This window comes from Drosophila mauritiana, chromosome 2L (assembly GCF_004382145.1).
Source record: "Drosophila mauritiana strain mau12 chromosome 2L, ASM438214v1, whole genome shotgun sequence".
Classification (NCBI taxonomy): domain Eukaryota; kingdom Metazoa; phylum Arthropoda; class Insecta; order Diptera; family Drosophilidae; genus Drosophila; species Drosophila mauritiana.
The window spans coordinates 11,751,778-11,772,556 of NC_046667.1; the positions used below are offsets into that span (position 1 = coordinate 11,751,778).

General features: G+C 44.3%; 6 protein-coding genes across 8 annotated transcripts; 2 read left to right on the forward strand and 4 right to left on the reverse strand.

Moving 5' to 3' along the window:
* The first annotated feature begins 1,273 nt into the window (after window positions 1-1,273).
* LOC117150506 (putative inorganic phosphate cotransporter) lies at window positions 1,274-7,832 on the forward strand. Its single transcript, XM_033317416.1, has 5 exons — window positions 1,274-1,641; window positions 5,685-5,863; window positions 5,929-6,375; window positions 6,443-7,066; window positions 7,128-7,832. Exons 1-5 carry the CDS (start codon window positions 1,602-1,604, stop codon window positions 7,326-7,328), a joined length of 1,491 nt encoding a protein of 496 aa, XP_033173307.1. The 5' UTR covers window positions 1,274-1,601; the 3' UTR covers window positions 7,329-7,832.
* A 150-nt stretch (window positions 7,833-7,982) lies between these two features.
* Window positions 7,983-9,793, forward strand: LOC117150488 (putative inorganic phosphate cotransporter). Its single transcript, XM_033317392.1, has 3 exons — window positions 7,983-8,062; window positions 8,135-8,922; window positions 8,983-9,793. The coding sequence occupies exons 1-3, from the start codon at window positions 8,020-8,022 to the stop codon at window positions 9,787-9,789; spliced, it is 1,638 nt and encodes a 545-aa protein (XP_033173283.1). The 5' UTR covers window positions 7,983-8,019; the 3' UTR covers window positions 9,790-9,793.
* Window positions 9,794-9,855: 62 nt separating this feature from the next.
* On the reverse strand, window positions 9,856-12,331 carry LOC117150479 (mitochondrial import receptor subunit TOM70). The gene is made up of 3 exons (XM_033317380.1): window positions 12,189-12,331; window positions 10,972-11,987; window positions 9,856-10,879 (listed from the first exon to the last, which is right to left on the reverse strand). The coding sequence occupies exons 2-3, from the start codon at window positions 11,945-11,947 to the stop codon at window positions 10,086-10,088; spliced, it is 1,770 nt and encodes a 589-aa protein (XP_033173271.1). The 5' UTR covers window positions 11,948-11,987; window positions 12,189-12,331; the 3' UTR covers window positions 9,856-10,085.
* A 273-nt stretch (window positions 12,332-12,604) lies between these two features.
* LOC117150497 (endoplasmic reticulum lectin 1) lies at window positions 12,605-14,512 on the reverse strand. The gene is made up of 4 exons (XM_033317404.1): window positions 14,248-14,512; window positions 14,075-14,189; window positions 13,213-14,012; window positions 12,605-13,156 (listed from the first exon to the last, which is right to left on the reverse strand). The coding sequence occupies exons 1-4, from the start codon at window positions 14,389-14,391 to the stop codon at window positions 12,656-12,658; spliced, it is 1,560 nt and encodes a 519-aa protein (XP_033173295.1). The 5' UTR covers window positions 14,392-14,512; the 3' UTR covers window positions 12,605-12,655.
* Window positions 14,513-14,849: 337 nt separating this feature from the next.
* LOC117150549 lies at window positions 14,850-18,981 on the reverse strand. 3 transcript variants are annotated; one of them, XM_033317482.1, is made up of 4 exons: window positions 18,903-18,981; window positions 16,103-17,431; window positions 15,318-16,008; window positions 14,850-15,237 (listed from the first exon to the last, which is right to left on the reverse strand). In XM_033317482.1, exons 2-4 carry the CDS (start codon window positions 16,939-16,941, stop codon window positions 14,908-14,910), a joined length of 1,860 nt encoding a protein of 619 aa, XP_033173373.1. In that variant the 5' UTR covers window positions 16,942-17,431; window positions 18,903-18,981; the 3' UTR covers window positions 14,850-14,907. The 3 variants fall into 3 exon arrangements, with proteins under 3 accessions (XP_033173373.1, XP_033173372.1, XP_033173374.1); XM_033317481.1 differs by having other exon boundaries at window positions 16,103-17,586; XM_033317483.1 differs by lacking the exon at window positions 18,903-18,981 and adding an exon at window positions 18,488-18,807 and having other exon boundaries at window positions 16,103-17,352.
* Window positions 18,982-19,605: 624 nt separating this feature from the next.
* On the reverse strand, window positions 19,606-20,070 carry LOC117150674 (nuclear protein 1). The gene has a single exon (XM_033317679.1). The coding sequence runs from the start codon at window positions 19,917-19,919 to the stop codon at window positions 19,710-19,712; it is 210 nt and encodes a 69-aa protein (XP_033173570.1). The 5' UTR covers window positions 19,920-20,070; the 3' UTR covers window positions 19,606-19,709.
* Between the last annotated feature and the right edge of the window lie 709 nt (window positions 20,071-20,779).

Consider the following 20,779-nt stretch of genomic DNA (forward strand, 5'->3'; position numbering starts at 1 on the left):
CAGTTGCAACATAAATATATCTATATTAAGATAATAGATCCTAACATGCATTATTTATATGTAGCACCAAAGGTAGGGTATTCTTGGGTGAAAATTCTTGGTAAGCAGCCAGTTGACCATGATTTCATTGGAGAAATGGGCTGTAGACGCACTATTCGTTGGGTGCAGCTACCTTCCTGTCTGGGCCATTCTGTTGGCCAAAGTTTCGGTTTCGTGCATTCCGGTTCTGCGAGTTCTAAACCGCAGCTTGGCATCTGTATACATAAACGTAGCAAGGTAGCGAGGTAGCAAGGTGGGTTTTTTTTTGTCGTTTAACGATCCAATCGTTTATAGAGCGACATAAAGTGAGCGCGTGCATGCGAGGAAAACCGCTGAGGTATTCGGCGCACAATCGATTGCCCGCTGATACCAACTGAAATCGAAATCGAGCTTCAAATGGCCAAATGAACCAAAGTTCCTTGCCGCGCGGCCAATAGTTAATATAGTAGTAGTTGTTGCATTTGGTCAATTGATCTACGCATGCGGAGGCCCGATGGCTGATTGAATGCGATTGGATCGCCGATCGACCCGGCCAAGATAGCGACCGCGTTTATGAGGTGCTACAATGCGTGCACACAGAGAAAAGCAGTCAGCTTCCCAACACTTGAATATTTTCAAAAAGCAAATTCAATCATAGTTAAGGGTTCTTAGAATTTCTGTGGATTGGTAGATAGCTTTTTTACCACAGATTAGATTAATAATTTCATTTTATTTATAGTAAGTAACAATAGCGTAAATGATGGTGTGCATAATTGATAGGAAATAATCAGAATCAAATATTATATTATTGTTAAAATTATATTAGGAGCATGATTAGAAAAGTGCACTATATGATAGAGATTCAGATGTATTCATGTTAAGTTAGCGTTGTATAGCAAATGAATAGCTAATTAAAAATGTTTATATGCCCTCAAAGACATCGAGTAAAAAATGAAATATTGTATTGCTGCACGTATTTTCTCGCAGTGCTCAATTGTGGCAGCATGTACAGCAAGTGTTACGAGTCAACTCCTTGTCAATATAGCGATACACGATCGTTGGCCGGCATCCAATAAAAACAACAACAAGAACAACAACAACAACAACAATAACGAAAAGCGAAAAATGAAAATAAAATCAAATAATATGAAAAAACTCCCGCTGCCGCAGAGACGCCGACTGCGCAGCAGCAGCAGCAGAGCGGCGCTTATCTGCTCTCATATAAATATAAACTAAAGTCGGCGGGAATAATTTCTCATTTGTAATTTGGCTGGCGGCGTGCGCGGTTCGGTTTGGAATTCGAGTTCGAATTCGGTTAGCACTTTTCGATTCGATTTGGAGACGAGTTTCGAGATCACTGGCCTAACAGTAATCCACATTCTCCTTCTCCCACTGCATCATCGCCGCTTTCAGAATAGAATAGTATTGCAAAACGAAAACAGAAAACGCTGTAGCCGAAGCGAGCGGTAAAAAGCGTAGTGCGCGTTAGTTGGTAATAAGGATTCGCCGTTGTCCTTTAACCCGTAACCGTGGCGAAGGAACTGACCAGCTTGTTGACGCAGCCGCCGCCAATTAGTACCGAGATGACGCAACAGCCGCAATGGGGCATAAGCCTCTCGAGGTGTAAGTGTGCCACATCCTTCGATCCATGGGATATCACAACCATCATCACCACTGCCACCACCATAATCATCACATCATCATCATCATCATGAGATGGCCATAAGGAAGTGCTGCGTGCGCCGGTGTATTCTGAATGCGAATTGTGCGGATCGTTGAACCTGCGATCGTTCGGGGGGCATTTATGAGTGGTAGTGCTCGCTTAAACTTAACCGACATTGACCGACAGCAATATAAAACAAAAAAAAAAAGGAAGAAGAAGAAGAAACCGTATATAAAATCCCATATGTATTGTGCATAAATGAAAACAATGACAAAACGCCTCTTCGTCACTTCCGATTTGTTTCGATTTGTGTGCGTTTGTTTGTGTTTCGCTGCTTGTGGTTTTTTCAAATTGAAATTCCCGGCTTGCGTTCACATAATTGATAAATATTTTGCATACGATTTGCATGTGAATTGCTGCTTACCTGCGCGGCGATAAAGAACAGGGTATCATATGTTCGGTTCTAAGACCACTCGATTACGACCATCGAAGGGCTAACGGTTATTACGGACTTTGGCAATCGATTATGGAACCTGCCCAAATTCATACCTATACCGATTTCCTCGTCCCATCTCGCTCTCTGTTCTTTTTTGGGCAAGGTCAATGCAATAAAGAATTCTGTCCACCGATTGGGCAACCATTTCAGCTGTAAGAGCTTTACGAAAATAAAATATAAAATATACTTGGAGTGCGAGTGGTAAAAATCACGTAAGCCTATTATGATTTTCGTATCATTTTATCAACGAATAATTATTAAACTAATTAGCTTTTGAGCGGTACTAGTTTTAGCTAACTAGCTCTGATATATAGCTTAGTATTCTGCTCGTTTTTCCAATGAATTATATTTTGTGCTTTAAATTTCACCCAACTCAAAGGGGTTTTGCCACAAGTTCTAGCCCAATGAACTAACAAATTTACAATTTGGCCATAAATCACCCAATTGGGCATTAGTTTTGAGCAATCAGCCCGACTAATCGCCTCGTTTATGGCCTCCGTCCCAGTTACTCCAAAGTCTCATTATCATATGGAAGGGTCTGCTGGCATGGGTGTACTATCTGGTGTATATGTTCTTATGCGGCAATCGGACCTCGCTGACGACCCTCTGCCCCCCAGGCCCATTGACATAATTTTCGCAAGACCGCGGAAATGCAAGCGTAAGAAATGAGGCTTATTCATTCCGGGGCTATCTCTTAGACATTCACGATTGCCGGACAAAGAGACGCAGACCCAGAAATGTCAACAGATGGAATTGTTTTCGTTTTCTCATTAACGCAACGGATACGAACGACAATCGTCATTACTTAAAAATGCCAAAAGTCATCTTCATTATATGAAATTAAGCATTAAGTACTATTTAAGGGAATAAAAATAAGGAATTAACTAAGCTTTAGGATAATTAGTTTGATGAGATGTGTTTTTAATTGTTATTAACATATTCATTATTGGAAATACTCACACTTAGCTTGCTTTATTTTAGATATATACTATATATAGTATCTGTGCAAATCTATTTCAACAAAAACTCCCATAATTAAAACTAGTGCAATTGTATTGCCTGGCTAATTAGAAAGTATCTCTGAGCTTTAATTGAAATAGTAATGATGTATAAGTCGCAGATAATTTATTCTTAGGATTGTGAAACCTATTTTTTTAGGTAATAGGTACTTTAAAGGTTCTGATTCAGTTCCTAAATAAGTACAAAAGTCATAGTTTTTAAAAGAGCAAGTTCGTTGTATTTAGAAGAAGAGAATTTTACGGAATAGGTGTGACCGATTAAATCTAGTTAAAAGTCAGACTCCCCCCTCCCACTAAGCTTTCATTTTCCACTCGAATGCGCGAGATAAGGTCGCGTTAGCAAGCTCTGATTAAATCTTGGATGGCTTATCGCGGGTGGAGGAGGTCCTTAGATGGAGAGCGATCATATATTAACGCCACCGAGTGGATTGGTTGGGCTGAAAATATTGGCATACTTGGCGGGCGGCGGCGATATGATTAGCACCCATTTACATATACGGGGGCTTATCAACTTATCACTTGGCAATCATATTTTATTTCTTTATTTTATTTTTTATTTGACACTCGCTGGAGTGAGCGCGTATAAATGTTCGTGTCGAATTTGGTTAAGTAACCTGTCAAATATTGGCACATTGTTAATTTTGCCAGCTACGGTGGCTTAATGCAATTTGCGGCCAGCAAAAGATATATTGATGTTAATTTATAGGCAAAATAAACTTGTCAGCTGGTGACGTCGATGGGCATTTTTTGCGAAACAGTTTCTCATAAACTAAGGGAGTTTCGAATGCCATTAAAAAGGCAAACACATGATTGTTTAACTTTTACTGGCGGGTGGCTTTCAAATAAATATATATCACTTTTTGACGTAGGTGGAGTCGTCGTGGCTAAGTGTCAACAAAAACAGCAGAAGTCGTCGACTGCTTGGGTGATCTAATAATATTGTCATGAATTGGATTCTGATTGTGGTCTGTTTACCCAAGAAGCCAGGCTATTTGTTTACTCGCAATCCAGAGATTCAGATACAAGTGCTCAGCGTGCCGTTCTTGTTAGATCGTTTATTTCAATACTTTTGGAATGAGATTGGTCAATGTTAGCTAAGCGTGCCAAAGAACTTGATCAATTCAACCTTCGATATACATCTATTTTCGAGGCCCTATGAATTTATGCCCAAAATTACTTAATTGGCGCCGCCATTGGTTTATGGTCATTGTTCTCGGTTAGCGATTTCGCATACTTGACATTGCACTCCAAATGTTTATCGCAGATCTAGCACACTCCTCCGCCTTATCGGGCCGTAATTCCGCTTAACAATTTGATTGCGATACGACGGTCGTATAAACTACGTCCGTTGATCGCTGTGCCTGGTGATTGGTGATTGATAGTGGGGGACACGAGTGCATAGCGCCGCTAATATGGACCCTAATCTTTCGACCTGGCTGCTTAACTACAAACTTGAGCACGAGCCATAAAACTCACGAGACAGGAAGTTCATCTACGAAACTGAACAAATTCCTCAAATGCCTTTGAATAACTAAATAAACAATAAAATAAATTATGATGGAAGTCCATAAATGAGAGCATATAAATCTACTCTTGCGAACCCCCGCGCATATCAGCACATTATTTATTGAATATTTAATCAAACTAAACACTTTATTGCCGCAAATGAAAGTATTTATTTATTGAGTTTGATTGGAACAAGATTATTTGGTTGTTTTATGGTAGATCACCAGAAGATACTTTTGCAATCTGAGTTATGGAAGTTTTTTACCCTATATTTATATTATTTGATCATGTTTAAATATATTCTAATGATTCATGGCTAGTGAAAGTACGGATAGGGTTAAAAATCGAAACAGGCCTAATATATTCTATAATCTTTAAATGATCATATCGCCATGTCGCAGTTGTCTACGCATAATTTCATTATCATTAAAATTATAAACTGGTTTCCAACTAAGAGATCTGTCGTGAGCTTAAAAAATGAAATATTGTTGTCATCATGATTATTTTAAACGTTTATTAAGTATCTGCGTGGCATATAATTTGTTTAAGCATTAAAACTTAAAATGTTCTGAAAGTATTCTAGACAATCTTTGTTACCTAGTTTGCAGCATTTTTGTATATTATACTTCATTTAGTACTCTTTTTTCAATCATTTTGCCTATCGTTCGCATTGAAAAATGACTAAAATCGGTTTCAGCAGTTCAGCTAATTGATATAGTGCCACAGCAATCAAGTGCAATTTGAAGTTTATCAGCGCAAATTGATTTGTACCCAATTGAGTCACCCGTCAAACTATTTATTCGCACGCTAACCGAATTAAATAACTAAATTGGCTTAAACAATATATATATGTGAGACGCAAATCCGCTTGGCTCGTAAAATGTTTGACGCAGTGTTTGGTCAAATGTTGCCCAGCAGGTTAATTAATGTACACCAAGACACCCACTGACGTCAATTCCGATCGCGATCTTCTCGCCCGCAGATTTCGTGATACCACAGCGAGTAATCCTGGCCATCATGGGCTTCCTGGCCATCCTGAATGCCTACACGATGCGCGTCTGTCTATCGCAGGCCATCACGGTACTCGTGGTCAAGAGGAACTCCACGGACGACGATTCTGAGGCGATCTGCGAAGCCGATGACATCGACGAGGGAACCAGTGTAAGTAGAGCCTTGGAGTATTATTAGAAGATGAATACTTAAAACGGAAATAATTTATCTTCCAGATTGGTGGCGATTTCGAATGGTCAGAGGAGCTGCAAGGTTTGATCCTGTCCTCTTTCTACATCGGTTACATTGTCACCCACATTCCCGGCGGTCTGCTGGCCGAGAAGTTCGGTGGCAAATGGACCCTGGGCCTTGGCATTCTGTCCACCGCCGTGTTCACCATGCTGACGCCTTTGGCCATCAACAAGGGTGACTCCGACTGGCTGATTGTGACACGAGTTCTGATGGGTCTGGGCGAGGGAACCACCTTCCCCGCTTTGAGTGTCCTGCTAGCTGCTTGGGTACCGGCCAACGAACGTGGAAAGCTCGGTGCTCTGGTGCTGGGTGGTGGTCAAGTGGGTACTATCATGGGCAACCTGTTGTCTGGCGTGTTTATAGACGCCTATGGCTGGGAGTTTGTCTTCTACTTCTTCGGCGGTCTGGGTGTTGTCTGGTTTGCCATCTTTGTAAGTCTAGCTGAGCACTTAGCGCGTAGTCAAGACTCGTTATAATCCAAACTATTCTTGCTCGTAGGTCTTCCTCTGCTACAGCGATCCCACGTCGCATCCCTTCATCAAGCCCAGCGAGCGCGAGTATCTGGTCAAGGAGATTGGCACCATTAGCCGCAACGAGGACCTGCCCCCCACGCCGTGGAAGGCCATCCTCACCAACCTGCCCATGTTTGCTCTGGTGGCCGCCCAGATTGGTCACGATTGGGGCTTCTACATCATGGTGACGGATCTGCCCAAGTACATGGCCGACGTTCTGCAGTTCTCGATCAAGGCCAACGGTCTTTACTCCTCGCTGCCCTACATCATGATGTGGATCGTGTCCGTGGGCAGTGGCTTCGTGGCCGATTGGATGATCCGCCGTGGCGTGATGAGCACCACAAACACTCGCAAGGTGATGACTGGTCTGGCTGCCTTCGGTCCGGCCATCTTCATGGTGGGCGCCTCCTACGCCGGCTGCGATCGTGTCCTCGTCGTGGTGCTCTTCACCATCTGCATGGGCCTGATGGGCGCCTACTATGCGGGCATGAAGCTGAGTCCCCTGGACATGAGCCCGAACTACGCCGGAACGCTCATGGCAATCACAAACGGAATTGGAGCAATCACCGGAGTGATTACGCCGTACCTGGTGGGCGTGATGACACCAAATGTGAGTATCTTAAATGTGATGTTTTGGACCTTTAGCTAATATAGTTGTTTTTCTTTTACAGGCCTCGCTGCTGGAGTGGCGTCTTGTGTTCTGGGTGGCCTTCGGCGTGCTCTGCGTCACTGCCGTCATCTACTGCATCTGGGCATCCGGAGAGGTGCAGCCGTTCAATAACGCACCCATCCAGCCGCGCTCCGTCGACTTTGAGGCACAGGAGCGCAAGGTGGGTGGTGAAAAGACGAGGGGTCTGGAGCAGAGCTCGTAAGGCGGATCGCCAAAAAAAGTGCCATACATATATGTATACATTGTAATCTAGTTAAAGTGCTGTCTACGCGGATTCTGGAATCCGTAATCTGGGATCCGAGTGGTTCCCAAAAGCAGTGTCATGCTGTATACGCAGTGGCTGTTGTTCAAATTGCTAGTTTTATAGTATTCCCGATCTGGCCGATCCCTGGCATCAGCGCCAACTAATTAATTTAAGCGAATTTACTTACACTCCCGAACGTGCGCAGTGCTACCATGTGTATCCCGTTTGTTAGCTAGGATAACCCTTAGCCTAATCCTAATCCTAAACTATCCCCCTTCGCCGCGCACGCAACGTACTCTCTTAATTATTATTTAGTATTTAAATAAACTGCGATTTCGCATTAAGGATTTCGTGTACCAGAGCTCGTATTGCCGTATTGTAAATCAAATGATGAAATAATTTGTACATTTTAAATTGTTGATCAATGTGTAAAATAAAACGTGTTTTTAGCTGTTCTGTTAAGACATTACTGTTTTTATGATGTTAGTCAAATAAAGTGTATAAAGCTAATTAAAACTATAAATCTAAAATCTAGTTTTGTAAAAATGTATTCATGATATACATATAATAGGTATTAAATAGTCTAAAGGGGCATCGTCTAGTAGGCGTTCTGCGATTTGTTCAATTTCTATAAAACAAAGTTACCAAAATGCTGCCCGCTGTTGAGCAGAAGTTGAGCGATATTTTTATATGTATGTGAGCATAATTCAGGGATTTCACGTGCCATCCACTACAACCAGATGGTTATCCATTCCATCCCACAGATCTGGAGGTGCGACAGCGCTGGGTTCTCTGCTGCTTCACATTTTTGGCGATCATCAATGCCTACACAATGCGTTTGTGCTTGGATTTTACGCTTAACCGAATCATCTTGGAATGTGGTGGTCATAGGGTGGACAACGTTCCTCAAGTGCTGAATCCCAAGGCACTGCCCAACTGGCGTTTTGAACTGTCCATGGCACTGAATCACACGGAATATCAACTGAGAAGCAGGCTAAAAGCGGGAAAGGAGCACCCAGATCCCAACCAGATAAGCGACAAAAGAATGCGGGATAGAGAACCTGCCGGTGAGAATCCTCCTGGTCAAGAGAACTCTCAAGAACGTTTGAGCTGCTCCGAGCTATGGCCTCGTCAAACCCAATCCCTTGTAGTAATGGCATTCTATGCCGGCTATATGCTCACCCACGTTCCGGGCGGACGGCTAGCGGAGAGGTATGGTGGAAAGTGGGTGCTCGGTGCTGCCATACTCACGTCAGCGGTGCTGACCCTGCTAACTCCCACTGCAGTGCGACAGGGCGGTCCGTATGCCCTTGTCGCTGTCCGTCTACTGGTCGGAATTTGTGAGGGCCCTTGCTTTCCGGCCGTGTGTGCACTCCTGGCCCAGTGGGTTCCAGAACAAGAGCGCGGAATGCTGGCAAGCTGCGTACTCAGTGGCGGTGAGATCGGCATCACGATGGTCCAGTTGGTCAGCGGGTTGCTTGTGGCGGAGCAGGATTGGCCCGTGTTCTTCTATCTGGTTGGTGGAGGAGCCGTGGCCTGGTTCCTGGGATTTGTAAGTCTATACGAACGCTAAAGTCATGGTAATCATGGTTTCAACCAATTTGTTCCCAAGACCTTAGTTTGCTATAGCACTCCGGATCATTGCCCGTTTATTCAGAGCGAAGAACGGGAATACATACGGTGCAATACTAGCAACTCCTTTTTGTTGACCACTGCCGGAGAAAGAGAGGAGATGGACGGGGAAGATGGATATGATGGATATGAAGGTGAGGATAGGGAGCACGGCGGAGAAGTGGAAGCAACGTGTAACACTGCACCTTGGAGGAGTATGCTTAACAGCACGCCGCTCTGGGCACTGGTTTCCACCTCCATGCAGCAGGAATTCCAACAAAAATTGCCCCAGGAGCTGCAAATTGCGCTAGAGGAAGTAAGAGCCCATGGCAGCAGTTTCTCAGAACTAACCACCATCATCGAAACGATAGCACCGTCAGTTGGAAACTGGATGGCTTCGCTGACAACAGGGCGGCTGAGCGATGTGCTAATCGAGCAGCAGATTCTCACGCGCACTCAGACGCGCCGTCTTATGTCCTGGTTGGTCTTCTTATGCGGATCCATGTACATGCTGCAGATCAAGATGAGCGGAGCACGAATCTGGAGCGTTCTGGGCATGGGAGCCTACTATGCGAGCATTAAGCTGCTACCGCTGGATATGAGTCCCAACTATGCTGGCACTTTGATGGGCATTTCGGGCGGCATGGGTGCGCTTCAAGAACTACTGATGCCCTATCTGGATCAACTGGAGACCGACTACAAGCTGGTGAGCGGTGTGAGGGCCGCCATGTGGGTAATCGGCGCCAGCTACATATCCGGTGACGTGCAGGCGTTTAACCAACCGGAACCAGAACGGGAGCCACAATGAGGAGACTTGCTTGTTTTAAGTTTAATCTTACGCTTAAACATAAGCTACTGGATTTGTCTTAGTGGATTCCTTAGGCAACAGATTCTAGATTACATATGTACCATAATACATGACAATTTCTATGCTAAAGCTAGGAGCATAAACGTAAACAAGCTTTATATATATATATATAAATAACAGGTATGGTCGATATTAACTTAATTAGAGTAGGACTGCTGGTGGTCGTCTGGCTAAATGCTCCGCGCTGGCTCTCATTTTCTCGGGATATCAATCCCAACACACACCGGTTCCATACTCTATGCAACGCCCTGGGGCATCAATCCGGATTGGGCCATTGCCGACACTGAGTTCATGTCGATACCCAGCTTTTTAGTGACGTTGATTTGGGCCACCGCCGCGTTGCGCAGCGAGTAAACGTGCACCAACTCCGCCTGGCTCTTGGCATAAAGCAGTGCCTTTTCAAAAAGCTCGACGGCCCGTGTGAGTTGCGCCCGCTGCACTTCGACTGTTCCGAGTGTCTCATAGGCCAGCTCGCATTTGGGATCTACTTCGATCGCCTTGTTGAGCAGCTGGACAGCCAAATTAATGTCTCCGCGCCACTGAAGCACCATGATGGCCTGGTGAACGATAAGTGCGGGATTTGTTGGCGCCAATACCATGGCCTTTTTGTAGTATTCCTCCGCCTGAGCAAACTGTTGCTGGTCGGCCAAAACCTGAGCCGTTAGACTGTAGCACTCAACGCAGTCCGGGAAACGCTCGATGGCATTTTGGAAGGTGTGCATTACACTCTCCAAGCGCCGCTGGTCGCCGGCCAGGAGGGATAGTCGGTACTCGGCATAACACTTCTGGACGAAGGCGATGGCGTGGTTGGGTGCAATGCTCACCGCCTTTTCGAACTCAGCCAAGGCGGGCTCTATCTGCTCCAGCAGCAGAAGGATCTGGGCGCGCTGGTGGTACACATCTGGGTTCTCTGGGTTCAGGCGTTCCGCCTCAGCAAAATCGGCTATACCCTTTTCGCGCTGATCCAGCTGGATGAAGAGAGCTGCCCGCTTTATGTAGGCATAAGCACGCAAGTTGGGATCAGCATAGTCTGCAGTGAAAGTAAAGTAAATAGAATAGAAATCGAAAAAGCAACTGAAGAAAACCGACTAATTAATGAATTGAAATTAAACAAATTCTTACCATTAGCTATAATAGCATCAAAGTCCTGCTGGCTTTCTACATAGGAGCCACACAGCAGATGGAAAGTTCCCCGCATAAGCAGAGCCTCCACTTTGTACTGTGCCTCGGCCTCGGAGGATTCAATCTCTTCGGTGCAGGCGGGAATAATTTCATCGTACTTCTCCTCGAGGAAAGCGAGGTGGGCGCGCAGGAAACCCTTTGGGGGTGCATCGGATTTAGGGGCTGGGACTTTCATGGTCTGCAGCGGATCCGCGATGAAGGAACGCGTGTAGGTGTTTACGAAGCAAGCCGACGGCACGACTGGCACCCGATTGCGAATACCCTTCTCGGCGTCCAATCGGCCGGTCTCCTTGAGCACACGGTCAGCGAACATGATAGTTTGATTATTTTGGAACATCTCCAGGATACAGGTGGCTGTGACATCGTCCAAGCACTCGTTCATATCCTTGGTGGCCTCGTGAGCACGGGCACGACGATAATATGCCTTGGCGTAACGAGGATTGAATTCCAGCGAGGCTGTGCAGTCCTCCTTGACGTTGGACCACTTCTTGAGCATCTCGTAAGAGGCGGCGCGGTTCTGGTAGAAGATGGCCATGTCAGTGCGGTGCTCCTTGGGACACTTGTCGATGGCCTTGTCATAGAATTTAATGGCCTCATCGTACTTCCCATTCCTGTAGCAGTTGTTACCCTCCGTCTTGTAGTTGTTGGCCTCCTTTAGAGGCGACAGCTTCTCGCCCAGCTCGGCGGACTTCTGATTGCGTTCCAGCTCCTGGTCCGGTGCGGTGCCGTCCAGGGAAATGGCCTGCTTCTCGATCTTGGCCTTTGATCGCTTCTTCTCCCCGTCCAACTCCTTGGGCGCAGCCGTCCAGCTCTTCACCGCATAGGTGCCCAGTCCGATGACCAGGGGAGTTCCAAGGATGAGCGCCAGCTGCCACTTTGTCAGCTTCATCGAGCCAATGTTCAGAGTCATCGCCATCGTGCCGGTCTTCTTACGGATGTGTGTTATGTGTGATAAACTGCAAGAAAAGAGCTGAATCAGTTTGGGTGCCGCCACAAATTGTGTAATACTCCGCTAGCTTATCGCTCAGCGCCTTTTGAGCTTGCTAAATGCCGGGCGGGGGGCACGTTTCTGCAGTACCTAACCCCCAACCCAATTGATTTTTCACACCCCCAACTGGCCGGCATGTGACTCAGTGCAGGCAGCGAACGGAACTTACACTTTTTTAAAACTTTACACTGCTGTGAATTTGGCAATTGTGAAACGTCGATTGTTCTATTTTCAGTTAGAACTGGGGAAACTTAGATTCTATTGTATATCAGCCTGCTGAGCACACGACATCGAAAAACGATAGGCATCGATAGGTATGGAGTAATAACGGCACTGGGAATGCTCATTATGGAAGAAGAAGATCAGTGATAGAATTAATTGTGTGAATAGTTGTTTAAACTTAATCAGAAAAACTATGAAGGAGTTCAAATATGATGTATTTGTAATAAAGCCTGAATTTAAACTTTAGTACGAATAAATATTTTAGAAATCTATATTACATTACATTACTATCAGACCGAAACAGAGTTCTTAAATTTTAAAATCGGTTTCATCCACTTAAAAAATTGAAATACAAATGCGTTGTAAAATTACAATCAATGTATTTAAAGGAATTCACTAGAATACACGGACAGCCTAAGGACGAGTCTCCTCATCTGTGCTGGAAGTTGGAGCTGGAGCAGGAGCAGAAGCCGAACTGGTAGTCGACTTATCGGTTTCCGTAACCAAGATCTTGTCCAGATCCTCCAGTTTAACCAGGCCCTGGGAATCGGCGTAGTGCATGAGATCACATATTGTGGGCGACTCCACGACCAGGATATACTGGCACGTCTTCGGCTCGAGCAGGTACATGGATACAGCGGTGCCGCTGTTCGTTACAGGTGTGCAGGTCAACTTCACGTCCACTTCGCGGGGCACTCCAATCTGTTCGCAGTGGGTTCCCTTGCCATAATGGTGCCAGATGGATGTCGTGAAGCCGGAACGGCGTGCTCCTTTGTCCGGGTTGGCGTTGGACCAAGCACGATGCGCTTCCTCTGAGAAGTAGCCAAGAAAGAGCTCCACTTCGCTGGTCTTGTCCTTGTGGAACTGACGCACATGTCGCCCATAGCAGAACTCGTACTTCCACCAGCCATTGCCCTAAAAAAAGAGTATTATTGAAGCAAAAGCATGGGTCAGCTGCATGTTATTCCTACCCCAGTTAGGCAGTTCTTGCCCGATATAAAGTCCTTAAGGGGCGTCAGATCAGTGATGGGTGTGGGTCCTGTTCCAGAGGCTGCTATAGACAGCAGAAGCTGCTGAAAGTCTCCGTCTACCTTCAGGTAACCATTCCTGAAGTGCTTGAGTAGGACTTTGTCTATATCATCGCCGTTGTTAAAGGTGATCAAATCGCCATCCGTCTTGGCCTTTTCCTTGAAAACCAGCAGATCCGCCTCGGATTCAGTCCATTCCTTCAGCTCCGATCGCAGCATGCTCAGCGGGCTGTGCGGTTCCGATTCGGAGTTGAAACATTGTATGGATAGTTCCTTGGTCTCTTCGGCATGAAGGCCGCGAATTGCGCACAGCGTCGAGGAAAGTATAATGGCCTCATAATTGCACGACGATGTCTCCTTGAAGGAGTAGATATCATCCTTGCCATGGGGATAGCACACATAGCGCACCATTGTGGTGCGAGGAGCGTTAATTATGTCGCACATAGTGCCATCGCTGTATTCCATCTCGAAGTATGGATAACGAGTGTTGTCGATCTTCAGGCTTTTGTATTTCGGCTTAACGCCCGCCTTGATGTCTGCGCTCCAGGCTTTTGTCAGTATCTTCATCTTGTCATCGGTCCATTTGCCCAGGTAGTACTCCTGGAACTTGACGTTCTTTCCCTCGCGCTCCTCGTGATACTGACGCACATGGTGGCCATGGCAGATCTCGTACGACCAGTAGGCCTCGATGCGGTACGTGCAGGTCAGGGCGGAGAAAATGGGCTGCAGCAAAACTATTGGAGCTGTGGGATTTTGAAATTATGTATAATACAATGGGGTGTTAGTTGAAATGCCAATTTCTTACACAACTCTGGCTTGTCGGACTTTTCCTCCTCCTTTTGGTGTTCCAAAGTGGGAATCAGGCAGTCGTACTTCTCCTTATCCGGCGTGTAGAATGTTCGCAGCTGATTGCCCAAATCCTAAACAGCATTAATTAAAGACATTTGTTTATGTTTGCATTAATAAATTTGTACTCACCGGCTGCCCAACTAAATCCGACACTTCGAAATCAATTTTATACAAAATTGAATCGTCAAAATCTTTGGCTTCGTGGGAAACCGCTGCAATTATTAAATTCAGCAGCAATGATATTCTCGCAATTATCACGTAGGACTTGGCCATTTTCGTGTTTAAGGCAGCGATTTCTTTACATGAGTATTTTCGTGACAATATACAAATAGTTGCAAATGCTACGTGTTGTTTTTCTCAAAAAAATAAGGAACATATGTTGATTGTCGCCGGGGCACTGTGAATGGTTACTGCGAAAGAAGAAGAAAATCGGCTAGCCTGCATGGGCATTTTAGCTTGCAAATAGCTAAATATCAAAAAATAACCGTCGCAATCGACAGCACTTAAAAATTTTTTGAATTCAAAGTCTAATTCTTGCATTTAAATCTAGTTTTTAAATATTTCATATTAACAAAATACAAAATTTAATCTTTCAAACTTAACTGAAAATTATTAAAATTGTTTAGATTTAATGGCCTTCATTAAAAAATCTTTTAAGAATCTGTATAAAAATCCAAAATAAGTAGAGAAACTAAATCCACGTCCTCCAACAAATTAAACTCAGTTCCCAGTTTATATTCAACATTATTATATTTTCCTTAACAAATATCGCATATGGTAGTCAGTTCCCTATCTCATTCCCAGCGCCGGCGTGTCCCTTTGCGCCGTGGACCAGCCGAGCTCCTTGTCCTTATCATGATCCACTGGCACCTTGTCGATGGCATCCAGTATAAACTGGATGGAATGCGCCGTCCGTGGCAGCCACTCCATGATGCGAGAGGTGGTCGAGACGGGCGGTGTCGCTGCATCGCCGTCGTCCACGAAATCCGCATCTCCGCCGGACAACGAACGAACTCCACCCAGGTAATCCGTGTAGTCGTAGTCACTGGTCAGCGGATTCACCTTGGAGTAGTAAATGGCGGCGAACGTCGAGTAGATGATCAGCAGAGCTGTGCCCACCTATAAGTTTTATATATTTAAAACGATTACATTACACATTGCACTTAAGTTTCTGCCGCTCTTTATGTATATCCACTCACCTGAAAGACGGCCCAGAACTTGTAGGAGCCCTCCGTGATGACGAAATCGTAGTAACCCTTGAGAGGATCACCCTTGATGTAGCGACCCTCGCCCACATCCGTTTCAGCCTTCTCCTCCGCCTCGGCATCGCGTCTTTGGCGCAGTCCACGCACCGATCTCAGATTTCCCTTTTCCCCCTTGAGTGCCGAGACTTTGGTGGCTGGTGCCGATGTTGTGACTGTCTCAACTTTCTCCACTGTCTTCTGCGACTGTTCCTTCTCCTCCGCTTCCTCCTCCTCATCAGAGACTTCTGGAGCCTTAGTTGTTGTTGTAGTCGGCCTCTTGTTCTGGTTCTTTTTGTTTCCCTCAATTCGCGGCGGTTTCTTGGAGTTTATCCTGGTCTTCTGTTGCTGCTGCTGACGCAGTTGCTCCTTCTCGGCTTTCTTCGCCGCCTGCTCCTGGCGGAACTTCTCAGTACTCTGCTGATGGCGTTCGCTGACCGCGTTCCAGGCACTCATCAGTGCCTGATACAGATCCCAAATCTGCTTGAGGCTCTTCAGCACGGTGACCAGTGTGGATTCACTTTGGATTTGGACTACTGCATTGTCGGAGGTGGGCTGGGATTGCTTGGCCATCGCTGTTTCCGGATGTGGGCGTGGCTGGAAGCCCATGGGATAGTCGTACATCTCATCGTAGGCGGGATAGGGCGATCTGTAGAAAAATACGTTGATTTTGTTTATGACATGTTTCCATCACTTCATCCAACACCAATGACCCAGAACTAGTTGGATTAAGCATTTCTCACCTGCTAGGAGCATAAGGCGCCTGGAGCTTTCTATTGTTGCCCTCGGCTGCGGGATGAGCAGCCACTGGAGTTGGCTGCTGTTTGTATGACCACGGAGCGTAGAAGGAATCGTACGGACGTGCCTGCTGTGACCTGCCCTCACCGGTGTCTTCCTTATCATAGAAGCGCTCCTCCTCTTCCGACTCCTCTTTGGACTCTGCACTGGGATATCGTCCAGGTCCGTAGTCATCGGCCACATCGTAGTACGGATCCTGCTCGTAGGAATCCTCGCGACTCTGCGGCGGACCGTAGGCATCCTGGCGTTGTCCCAACACGGGAGAATCCATGCTCTCTGCATTCACCACCACCGCCTGCTGCTCCTCGTAGAAGTTTCTGCCCTGCTGCGATGCGGATGCACTCGGATTGCTTGCATTTCCGGCATCCCTAGCAATTCGCTCCACCGTGGCAATTTCCGTATCATTATCGACACCGGCCTTGAAGTGATTCCACATGCGCGTGAGGATTAGGAGATCGCTTTCTCCGCCCGCGTTGTTCTGTGCCCGTCCAGCTTCGATCACGGCCATCGCCGTTAAGGTGGTGGCAAAGAGAAGAAACGTGATCACCAGAAACCAAATGGGTGAGAGGCGTCGTGGCTCCTCCGCCGGCATTTTCTCGTAGGCAGACATTATCCGTTTGACACTATTGATTCTATTGTTTCGAATCCTGTTCAGCACACACCGCACGGCCAGTTGGCTCGGAGATAAGTCGACAACTAACCGAAGATGTCCCAATGCTAAGCCAGAAAAACTCCGCCCGGCAATGGTGCTAATGGCGGGTTTTTGGGTATCTAGAACATTCATGCCGTAGTGGCTCGTTGAAAGGTGCTAATCCGTGGGCCGCGTGCATCATCGTTATTGGGCCAGTGCTCCAGTTTCGATTTAACGGTTCATCCGCCACCAAGTGCCGCGGCAATTAGCACCATCCATATCTCCAATGTGGCCAGTACTACGATCCCATCCCGTCCGATGCTAACTTCCATTCTCCATTCAGTTATGCATAATCCCCGATTTTGTTGTTCGCCACAAATTCGTTTTTTTTCGCGGTGAAAGTGTGCAATATGATTCTCTTCCCAGAAGATGGGCTGTGGAATTTGGGAAGTCGTAATTGGAATGGATCTGTCTCGGTGGAGTACAGAGTTCCACGCCTGCGGAGTCGCCACCATCGAGGTCCGTCGTCTGTCGTGTGCCAGGCGAAGATCACGATCTAGGAGGCTGCATACATGCCCATATTTAGACACAGATCGTGGCAAGCGTGCGACTTTCATTAATGGGTTTGGAAAGCAATCCATTTCTACAATTAAGATACGTTAGGTCAACATCAATGTACACTTTGTATGTACATTTGGTGACATCGCCTTAACGATCTGAAATCTAAGACAACACTCTTTTGGAAATTCTAATACACAGTTTTTATTGAGAATTAGATTCTTTCCAAAAATTTGTATACTACCCAAAATAATTAAAAAGGAAGAAAATCGTATTATCGTATCGTATATATGCTCATATCAGCTAATCATAGTTTAGTATGTAGCAACCAATTAGAAACCATAGTCTGTCTTTCATATCTTAGAAAATAAAGCGAATATTCACAATTTTATCCTTTGATGCGAAATGAATTGAAAGAATTTAAAATTGCTCATTTTATGAAGTTAATATTTAATCTTAAGAGCGCAACTAGATTAGTGCAATCAGTGGATTGCAGTGTGGAATTTGCAGTGGCAAATTCACATATTTACTTCATTTGTTATAACGATTGACATAAATACATATGTATGTACATTTCATGAAGTACCTTACCTTCAAATCGTACATATAAATATGCATATATGTATGTATGTACATATTTATGTATAGAACTTAACTTCTATCGATTTCTAGACTTTACTGAACCATTAATGCGTCATATGTTTACCGGCGAAACGCAGCGTGGCAAACTAGTTTCGTTACCCCCAAAATTGTTTACTCGTTTTTTAGACCTCTGGCTTGTTTTCCTCCAAAAAGCTCTGATTGTAAATTTTATTTGTTGATATTGCTTTGTTTGAAGCCGCGGCGATAATGTTTATCTCTCGATTTTTTTTTACTTTTGTAATGCGAGGTTAACGAATCTTTAATTTAGAAATCTATTTAATTACACCAACACACAAAATCGATTCTAAGACACTTTCAACTCGCAATGTATTTGCAATGTTTAATTTTATGAAATAAACAGCTATTTCATCACCTATTGGTTCGAAGTTTGAGACACGAAATTTTTATTTTTGGATGATCAATGATTCAGACGAAATGCAATGCAATGAAGATAAGGAATATTTATGACTAATCAAAATGCGAAATTAAAAAGACATACGCATGTTGGAATTAATTGTCAATATGTTTGAAAATTTTCATTAATATGCAGTATAGCAAAACCACCTGATGGAGGGTCTGTTTTATTGTTTACTAAATATCAACAACGCAATTCAAAAAGCCGGCAAATGGCGTTTGGTGAGAGAGAGAGAGAGACAGAGAGGAGAGAATTCCATTAGAGTGGACCTTTCTGGAAAAGTTTGTTCGGTTTATTTTTGTATGTGTGCTTGTTTCTGCGTTGTGTTTGCTTGTCAGTGGAAAATAACATAGCTTTTGTAATTTTTTACATCTAATGTAAAAATATCTTTTAGTATGGAAAGTCAATAAAAGCGGCTCAATATTCATAAATGCAACCTTACACGCAAATTTAAACCGGAAGAAATGATGCAGGCATATGTGTGTGCAAGTTTAATTACCTGTGTAACTGGTGAACTTTCAATGGAAGGTCTCGGGAATATTTCCGTTTGGAAACTAACATACATACATTGCATACATAAATATATACAGAGGTGGTCAAAAGTATTTACACAACGAGCTTTTTTTTCAATTGTCAACTAATTGAAAAAAAAGCTCGTTGTGTAAATACTTTTGACCACCTCTGTACATATGTTTTCTTTTTTGTCGATCGCTGTAAACAAAGAAAAAAGTCGACTGCAACTGCATTCGCGATAATCAAGGAGCTGAGTGCAAATGAGTTCAACTAAAAGGCTATAAATATGCGCAACAGCACACCAACGGCATTCGAAAAGCTCTCTCGCTTGGAAAGGTGCGCTGCAAATGCAAATGAAAATAAGACGACCAGGCTATTCAGTTTTGGTTTTCTCTTTATTTTATATGTAATACCTAAGTCAAACTTCATAATTTGAAACGCTCTAAGGCTTAGCAACTAAAACTTGCAAGTCTGAATTAGTTTAGGAATATATTAGAAGCTAAGAGTAGTATGTGCCTTTCTTTTTTTGTGTTTGTGAAATTATAAGCGAAATAAAATTATTATAATGTTCACAAAGTTTAGCGCCGCATGAAAAGCCAATGCACAATACAAATGCAATGTGTATTTCCAGCTGGCTTTTGTTTTTCTCTCTTTCCTTCCAGCAAAACTGCTGCTTGTTCTTCTTTTTCTTCTCTCCTTTGCTTTCCTTTTAAATTCGAAGATTTCTTTCTCCTTTCAGCGCGCCCCGTTACTTCTTCCTCTCCTGTTCTACCGCCCCCGTCGATGCCCTGCATCAGTTCTTGCAGGCGGCGGCCTTCTTGTTGTTGTTGTTGGTGTTCATCAGCTTGGTCAGAATCTTGCGGGAATGACCGGAGGGATCGAAGTGGTTGGTGTGCTCATTGGCCTCCCTCTTGTTGCGCTGCTTGCCGCTGTGTCCAGAGAAGATGTGCTTGTCATGGTCGAAGTTGTAGTGCTCGTACTCATCAAAGTGGGCCTCGGACATAATGGCGATTTAAGGTTGCAAAACTAACTGCGTTCTTGGTTGATTCTTTGCTTTTTGTTTCTCTGCAAACTTGCAGACTGGTGTTCAAATTTCTTTACTGCTTCTTTTTAGTTCACTTTTCGCTGAGCTGCGAACGGAATTGAATTTTTTTCGGTCGAGCAGCGGCTTTTATAGGCGCGCAAGCTTTCTGTTCCGCAACCAAAGCTCTCTCTCCGTCAGAGTTGCCGGATTTAGCTAAAGAAACTACTAGAAAGGCATTATATTGTTGCTTACGTGTAGTTACTAAAAATATTTAATTTTTCCATTACTTTCTACTGAACTTTTACCAAATATATTTGCTCTTTTTTATGTAAAAGAATGTTCATTTATTAAAATTCATAGTTACTCGCCTTGACAACCCTTTTCCGCTCAAGAGAGTGCCTTCTTGACAATTTTTGCTGCGCAATTTAATTTTTTGCTGTTTACAAAGTGCGCGGTAAACAAAAAAACAGAAATCGGCAAACATATTATTTCGCCTCGTCCATTTATTTTAATAATTTAAGAACTTTTCAGCAGACACACGTTCCCCGAGTGTTATGTAACACCCGCCCACCTTGGCCCTCCCTAAACGACCATCAAAGTGCATTTACCCTGCAGTTGTTTCTCCGCCCAATAAATATATAATTAAATGTATCATATGTTCTGGATTATCTGGATACACTGATCAGAATTAGTTTTTTTTTAATCTCAAAAATATTTGTTAAAGCGAATGTAAGGCAAAAGAAACAATTTAGTAATAATTATAGTTCAAATAACATATTTGAAATACAAGACATTTACTAATAATGTATATTTGTTTTGGTGCACTAGAACCTGATCAG